The sequence below is a fragment of the Crocodylus siamensis genome, chromosome 9 (genome assembly GCF_052110815.1).
Source record: "Crocodylus siamensis isolate JL-2025a chromosome 9, ASM5211081v1, whole genome shotgun sequence".
NCBI classification, from domain to species: Eukaryota; Metazoa; Chordata; order Crocodylia; family Crocodylidae; genus Crocodylus; species Crocodylus siamensis.
In genome coordinates this window covers 25,285,779-25,294,045 of record NC_143403.1, presented here as the reverse complement: position 1 = coordinate 25,294,045, position 8,267 = coordinate 25,285,779, and the positions used below count along the sequence as shown (strand labels likewise).

General features: G+C 46.7%; 1 protein-coding gene across 2 annotated transcripts in view; it reads left to right on the top strand.

Moving 5' to 3' along the window:
• The first annotated feature begins 3,042 nt into the window (after window positions 1-3,042).
• BRD7 (bromodomain containing 7) overlaps window positions 3,043-8,267 on the top strand; it is a 30,910-nt gene continuing 25,685 nt past the window's right edge. The window contains exons 1-4 of one of the 2 annotated variants that reach the window (XM_090063743.1): window positions 3,043-3,499; window positions 3,600-3,802; window positions 6,699-6,828; window positions 7,305-7,362. In XM_090063743.1, coding sequence (XP_089919869.1) covers window positions 3,451-3,499; window positions 3,600-3,802; window positions 6,699-6,828; window positions 7,305-7,362 — 440 coding nt within the window. In that variant the 5' untranslated portion in view covers window positions 3,043-3,450. The remainder of the gene's footprint in view (window positions 3,500-3,599; window positions 3,803-6,698; window positions 6,829-7,304; window positions 7,363-8,267) is intronic. The other variant, XM_090063744.1, reaches the window with a different exon arrangement.

Genomic DNA, 8,267 nt, shown 5'->3' with positions numbered 1-8,267 from the left:
ATACAAATACTTCCTAAAACAAGCTAGAGTGGCAAAAGAATAGTTTTGCTTGTATAACTGGGTCTAGAGACTTTTGCTGACGAAGCAGTGTTGATCAAAGACTATGTCTCTTCATAGTAACACAGAAGAGCTGACAGAAATCCATAGTGACAACATATGTCCTGAGCTTAGTGCATAGTTGGGGCCTGGTTGTCCCATGCCAGAAATAGAAACACTGGAGACAGAGTGGAAAAAAAGTTACTCTAAACAGCCCTGCTACTATCAGCTATTTTCTAATGAAAACCAAAACTACATTAATTCTTTCCTGTACCTCAAGTCATAAGCAACTGGTGCCACCTTGGGGGGCGGGGGGGCACACATGCCCCACCAGCAACCAGACAGCAACCTGGCCACGGTGCTCCCGGACATGGCCATGGCACTTCATCCGGCGCTTCCACTCCCCAGCTGGCATTCACAGGGGGGACACCGGCATTCCCACCTGCCTCTCCTGCCCATTGCCTAAGCGGGGAGCGCGGCCTGTTGGTACTGCGTCAAGCAGAAGGTAGCATTATGGTCCTTTCACTGTTAAGTGCAATAGGTTTTTAGTCTGATTCTGCTGTATCTCCAGGGGACAAGCTGATAATTTGGCCTTCACTGTTACTGGGGAAAATGTACTTACAAACTTTCTGAGGTCAATGGAAACTGGAAGTGCTTAGACTTCACTTTAATCTTGGTAGGATATACAGTGACTAAATTAGAAGTGTACAAGTAATGTGAATCAGTCATGAAGGATGGACTTGAAAATGAATTAAAGTACCGACCTACTTTTCAAGCAAGTCTTTGAGATGTAGTACAGGAAAACCTAGATTCTTTGTAGGCTTGGGTTCCTTATCCTACTGCAAGGATGAACTAGCTGAGAGTACATATATATCCACAGCAAACAGCTATTTATTGTGGCTTTTATTTTAAAGGATGTTGCTTCTCTGGTTAGCTACATGGGATCCTAGCAGCTCCACGTGATCAGAGAAGTAGTGCCTTTTTGAAACATAAGCCACAGCAGGCACCTTAGTGGCTCATTCTTCATTTGGCAACCCACTGTGACTTAAGTGTGCTGCAAATCGTCCCTATACAAAAAAACAAAAAAAAATGCAGGTTCTAGTGTACTACCTGCTTAGCAGTTTGTAGAAAGCTCCATCTAAATTGTGCTCACTCTCTGTGACAGTATCGTGGAACCAGAAAATCTCTCCCCAACACAGCTCAGTGAAACGGACCACTCATAGCTAACAACCACTCCTGCGGCTGAAGGGATGGTGTTCTGCAGGGCCACGACCCCGTTCCTTTTCCTCCCCTAGCAGAGCTACAGGACTGTGGAGGAAAGTACTTTGTAAACGGCCGACAAAATAGCAATGCTCCCTGGAATATCAGAGCGGTGCAACACATCCTGAAGCATCATCAGGTTCAAGACTATTCTGCTTTCCATATGGAGGCTCAAATCCTAAATCCTAGATCAGTTTACCTAGAGAGGCTGTGGAAACTCCTCCATTAGCTGTTATTAAGCACAGGTTATACAAACATTTTTCTTGGTGGTTCAAGAGGGAATAATCCTATCCTGGGCACAGAACTGGACTAGAGGACTTCTCAGGTCCCTTAACAGCCTTATTTTGCTGTGGCTCCAATTCCAAGTTCCTGCACATCATCCAAAGCAAGACTTAAGGCAGGGGCAGGCAATTATTTTGGGCAGAGGGCCGCTTACTGAGTTTTGGCAAGCCACTAAGGGCCACATGCCCAGGGCAGATAAATATTAATTTTCTAAATTTTTAGGGCCCCCGGCTGGATAGAATGGCCTGGTGGGCTGCATCCAGCCCCCCGGCTGCATTTTGCCCACCACTGACTTAAGGCAATGCTAGCGTTTTGGAGAAGAAAGGGGAATATTAGGATGAAAATCAAAGGGAAGGAGAACTGAAGACATAGAAGACAAAATGGTATGTATTCTGGCTATAAATGTCTACACTAAGATAAAATTTGTGTGTGCAAGATCCAAGGTATGCCCAAAAAACCCAACAACCAGAAAGGATACATCACAATTCTCAAAGGTTGGCCACAAGTCATACTTACTTATTTGTACTAGACTTCTCTCAAATTTCAGTAGCTTCAGGACAGGATTAGTCATTACAGTTCAGAAGAACAATTGTATGAATAGAACGTGAAAGAAACCTTAGAGCCTATCTGCTGGTCCTCTAGGGGGAATGGAGGATACAGTCACACGTGTGTTTACATTTTATGAAACATGTCCTTTAAGCATTTCCTAGTCTTGTGTTTTTTTACACCTGGCCTGACCCCAGGACAAAATCCCTCAGCATCCCACTGAAGCGTACATAAAAACATTTCATGGTATTTGCAATAAGAATCTTAGAGAATCCAGATGTGAATGAGAAAAACGACTTATGTCCATCACAGCTACATTTCAAATTACTGGAAGAAGACCCAGCAGGGAAGCTGTGGTTTACTCCAGGACGCCACCCACATCACGATCCAGCCATGTTACCAAAGACAACGTTTCTAGCCACTGTACTGCAAAAATCCCAGCATCATCGGACTGGCCGAACATACCTAGCTGGCAGGATTCCCCAAAGCTTCAGAATTTAAATATTACCAGCCTCGCAGGGAACAATTTCAACTAAAACCAACCCACACCTTCAATTGCTGCATCCCTGGATTTTGCGTCGGGCTGTCACCTTCCCAGGAGCAAAGCGGGGACCAACCCTGCAGCGCGGTTACATTAGTGGAAAGGAAGCGAAGGACATCGGTCCTCGGCCAACGTGTGCAGGGACAGGGGGTCTGGTCTGGCCCTTGTGTGCGCGAGGAGCCCTCCGTGGCCTCCGGCTAGATCTGACCTGGCCCGCAGGAGAGGAGGAGCGCTGGGGCGCGCTTCAGGCACCACTCTCCTAGGCCCCAGCGGGACGGGTAGCAAAAGCCAACCCACCGCCCCTTGGCGGCTACCAGGCCCCGCCCCTCCGTGCAGTGGGCGGGGCCAACAGCCAGCAGAGCCCCGCCCCCTACGGCGGGCGACGCAGAGGGGCCTGGCTCGGCACGCGGCGGTGGGGGAGATGACGGTGGCGGCAGCTCCGACTCTGTGGCTCCGCGACAAGGCCTAAGGGCGGCCCCGGCGCCCTGCCCCGCTCGCTGTGCGCCCACGTCTCCGAGGCGCTGAGGCCCCAAGCGAGGCCGGGCCCCGCCCGCGGGGAGGCCGGGACCCTGCGCGCCGGGGCGGCGCGGGGCAGGGCTCGGCGGCCGGGGCCGGGGCCGGGCCGGGGGCGGCGCGCTGGGCCCCGGGGCCGCCAGGGGGCGCCGCTCGCCGCCTCGCCCGCGCGCTGCGCTGCCGCCGCCGCCCTCTTGGCGCGGGCGCGCTCGGCTCCTCCGCTGCTCGTGACCCCGGGGCGCAGGGGGGCCCGTGTCGCCGCCGCCGCCGCCATGGGCAAGAAGCACAAGCGGCACAAGGCCGATAAGCGCCCTTATGAAGGTAGCGCGAGGCGGGAGGGCGGGCCTTGCGGGGAAGGGGAGCGACCCAGGCGCGGTCGCCCCGCACGCTGACCCCGTTCTCCCTCCCCTCCCCCCCGCAGAGTACGTGGAGAAGCCCCTGAAGCTGGTGCTGAAGGTGGGAGGCAGCGAAGTGACGGAGCTGTCCACGGGGAGCTCGGGGCACGACTCGAGCCTCTACGACGACAAGGCCGAGCACGAGAAGCACAAGAAGAGGAAGAAGAGGAAGAAGGGAGAGAAGCAGCCGCCCGGGGAGGAGAAGGAAAAGAGAAAGAGGAGAGTCAAGGTAGTCATGGGAGCAGTTCAGGTTTCAGAGGCAGGGGCGTGAGGGGTGATGCTGGGCCTCTCCTGAGCTTTCTGCCCTTCCCAACCTGTGTTAGAAGCAGGCCCAGGGGCAGATGCAACATGACTGCTTGTAGGGATCATTTACCCCCTGTCCTGTTTTGTGGTATATTTGCTCTGTAGTGAGACAGATGTGCGACCAGGTCTCCTAAGGTAGCTCTTTGGAGGAGGTGCTGCTTCCACCTCCAGCCATGAGGAGTCTGCACTGGGAAGGGGCTCCCTGGGGGTAAAGTTGACAGAAGTGGGAGATATGCAGCACTTAAACTGGAGAACAGTGAAGACTGGTTTGCCGTGGGCTCTCTCCAGCTTTTCTCTAAGTAAATTGAGACTATGTCAGGGTACTGTGTTGTGTGTCCACACCCGAGGGGGATGTGAATGCATTTTGTTCTTCGATGGGAGTAGGTGATGCTCTCAAAGCACTGCATCTTCCTTTTTTTTTCCCCTGCTCATATTAAAGGATGTTAATGTGATCTAGCTGAAACTTTCTTACCTAAATTAAAAATTGTCCAGCTTGATAATTAAGAGGGCAAAGCCTAATTTGTTGTCATAGGCACTTACAGTAAGCACATAGCACAATATTCCAACTACAGAAACCAGTGTAGAGGCATAGAAATCTTTGGTCTACTCTCCTTTCATCAGCGTCATCTGTGTTTTAAGATGTGGGTGTTAATAAACTCTACCACTCACTCCATGCTTTTAGTGAATGAGTACATTTAAAGTTTACAATTGGGAAGAGACTACAATATGAATTGAGTATAAACTAATAAATATATTTATGTATGGTTGAAAAAAGTCACTAAGAACAGGTGACTTCCACATTCATCTTCCATGCAACCTTGTAGCCATAAAAACTTCAACTTTGTGGTAGCAGCCTAATTTGCTGTTTCCTGTCACTTGTCTGCATTCTCTCTAAAGGGGCCGGCTGCTATGTGGGTCATTGCTAGGCAAGCTAAATTGCTCTTCCCCACCTCTTTGGATTGCTCTATATAAGCTTACAGGTGACAGGCCTTTGCCATGTGCATGGAATTGGATTTTTCCCACTTCTAGACTAGGGCCTGAGTTATAAACCCCTTGTATATTGACTGATTACCAGGGAACTGGGTTTTCTGTTTGTTGGGGGGGGTACCATTTTAACCTTTTAACTGAGAAAATGTGGACTTCTTATTTTAACAGAGAAATATGTAGATTTTGCACCTTTGCGAAGAGCTTTCTGCAGCTGACAGAGTTGCTGCAGGCTGGGGGGAATGGGAGGATAGCAATCAGGCAGCGTGCACTATATGCATGTGTGCACATATGCATGTATGTTGCCACCAGGCAGCCTGGAGAGCAGCTCCCACAGGCAAGTCTGGCAGGTGGGGGATTGAGGACCCCATAGGGAAGGAGGGAGGGAGTTGAGCAGGGCTGGGGCTGCTGCTGTCTGGCTGGGGCCGTGTGTGGCTGCAAGGCCCCGGGGGAAGCAGGATGGAGCTATGGGTGGCTCGTCAGGGGCAGGGGGGAGCTGGTTTCTTGCTGCTGTGTGCACTCCCGGGGGAAGGAGGGACAGCCCACCCCCTCCCTTTCCCCTATGGGCTCCACTCTGGCTGTGCTATCCATGGGGGAGGGGGAGCTGGGTTTCGCACTCTGCTTTGCCATCACCTCCCATGAGCAGCAGCCAGGGCTCGAGTGCTGCTGCTGCAGGGGGAAAGGGGCTGCAGACCTGGGTCCCTGGTCCTATAGCCCTGGCAGCTGGGGACCCCCTCTGGTAGGGCTGGGGTCCTGCATCCTGGTGAGGAAAAGGGGTCATGGGGAGCTCTGTTTTTTCCAGTATAAAAACAACTCAAAATCAAATACTAACGTTTATAGGTATTTAGAATTGATTTTACTATAGTGATCGAGACGCTGGTAAGCTTCCAAATTGCTTTAAAATTGTAAGTATAGCAAAACATTGTGTTCAGTTGATACCTATACACACACGCATATATATATATAGTTGCAGTTCATTTTAATCACAGGTTTTGGGGATTTTAATCAGTGAATTTGCAGGATTTTTTTTAATTGGAGAATTTGTGATTTTTAATTTGAGAAAACCAGGATCCCTGCTGATTACTTCAGCAAGCCTAATTTAGGTTCAGTATCTGCACTTTGGTTTTCTGGGACTTGTGAGGAGCAAGTAGCATATTCAAAATAGTATTTATTCTTCATGACCATAAGAACACCACACAAGACAGCAAGGATTTTAACGTCATAAATGTATACAGAAGTGTGTCTAGCTAGAGCTCCTCTTCCTATTCCTCCCAGTCATTAGCTGTATCATCTCAACTTCTTCAGAATTTTTCTGAACATATCTTCCCCATTCTTTACAGAAGTTTAAGCTGTTTATTGTCCTTTTTGTTGTAATCCTTCTGGCTGTCAGTGGAAAAGATTCTCTTTACAGAGTAGTTTGTCATAGATATGGTAGGATTGTTGTGTTGTGTCTGTGATGGTTCTTGCATATTCCCTAGACCAAGGTTTGTTCGGTAATCTCTCTTATTGGACCAAATATATATTTGTGAGAGATGTTAGACAAGCTTCCAGGCACAACATTCTTTTCCTTGGGTCTAGAAAAAAAGTTGGATACCGCTTAAGCCAAATACAAGAGTTTTTTTTAAAAAATCGATTCTTCATTGAAGAAGGGGCAGTAAATCTCTGACAGATAATCACAAATAAAGGGTTTTTTTAAAAAAAGATAAATTTGTTCATGTAGTTTAATTACTCTATATTACAGCAGGTGGAGCCACTACTTTAAGATTCAGTGTTTCTAAAAGCCAGTAGAAGCTTTGCTTTTTTGCCTCTCCTGAACTTGCCTATCTTTCTGTTTCTAGGAAGATAAAAAGAAACGAGATCGGGAACACCTGGAAAGTGAGGGAGAAAGAGAATTGAGATGTCAGACTCCTGTGAGACTGGAATTGCCACCAGAAAAACCACTGGCAAGTACTTTAGCAAAACAAGAAGGTAAGAAAAACTGAAGTACTTGGTCTGCTGGTGGTGCTTTTAAAGCCAATTTTTTTTTTTCAAGAATAATGGCCTGTATGAGTGCTGTCTGGTCAGCTATAGCAACTCCAGTTTTCTAGTATTGAAAACATTTTTGTTTCTTCATGTGTGTATCAAAAAAACTTGGCATTTTATATCATAATAGACAACATAGTGCAAACAAAGACATGCACACCAAGCCACAAACAAAAAGCCTAGCCCATGATAAAGTTCTACTGTTAGTTTAGTGTTTTCAAAATAATGCCTATCACCACATTCAGTAAGGCTGATTATTAAAGTAGTTTCTGAGTTTTGTTTGCTGCTACAGTGTTTTTCATGTGGAAAAAAATAATATTTGACATTTAGTTTAACATTAGTTAGGTGTTTTGAATGATACTTTTAGGAGTTTTAGTTTCTCTTTGTAATTGTTTCCTTCCCTGCCCCCTTTTCTTCTGTAGAAGTAGAACAAACACCACTTCAAGAAGCTTTGAATCAACTCATAAGACAGCTGCAGAGGTGTGTACTTGCCCTATCTACTAGCTTCCAGAATGATGAAATGAACTTGATAACCTGGGTTGCTAATGGGTGTAACATGAAAGGCGTTCTTTAAGCCATAGTGATGCTTATAGGCTTGGTCAGGTTTGAGGTGCTTGATAGTTATTTTGCTTAGCAACAGCAGCACCATAAGCTGCCAAACATTGTTGTCTGCACTTGATTTGACTTGCTTTTAAAATATTCTATGCTTCAATGATAAAAAAAAAAAACACAAAAAAAAAAAACCTTCTCTGTGAACCTTCTTCTGGTTAGTATTACCTGTATTTTATAATGTAACAGTTGGATACAAGGTTTTAAAAATTTAACACTTAGGGGGGGTGTATGTCCAAGAAGGCGGGGAGGGGCAGGGAGTGAGAGTTAAAGGAACTTAGGGCAACCCTATAAACTCAGATACTCTAAGCATGGCATCAGCTTTAGCTTCTCCTCGGTCTTGGAATACCTGTAAATATCTGCTATAATGCTTTAATTGGTTTCAAAGACCATTAAAAAGAAATGGAAGGAATGTTATCAGAAATGCCTTAATTCTCAAAAATAGAAATTATGCTTGCATTCAATAAGTTGTCTTCAGCAGATGCAAGAGTATAGAGTGTTTGTCCAAAAAAACCTAATTTACCCAAGTAAGTGAAGGGATTTTACAGATTTATTAAGTAAAATGTAAGTGTATATGTAAATTAACTTTGTAAAGTCGAGTGCTGAACAAGTGAGCATTTTAATAAGTGTCAAGCAAAGTTTTTTGTTTTTGAGGGCTTTTCTTGGTTACGTTTTTGTGGTATGAAGCCACCAGGCGTCTTAAAGCCTTCCCTAATTCTGTGGGAGGAAAGTTCATAGCCTGTGCCTGGCTTACAAATATGAAGATGATAAATAGT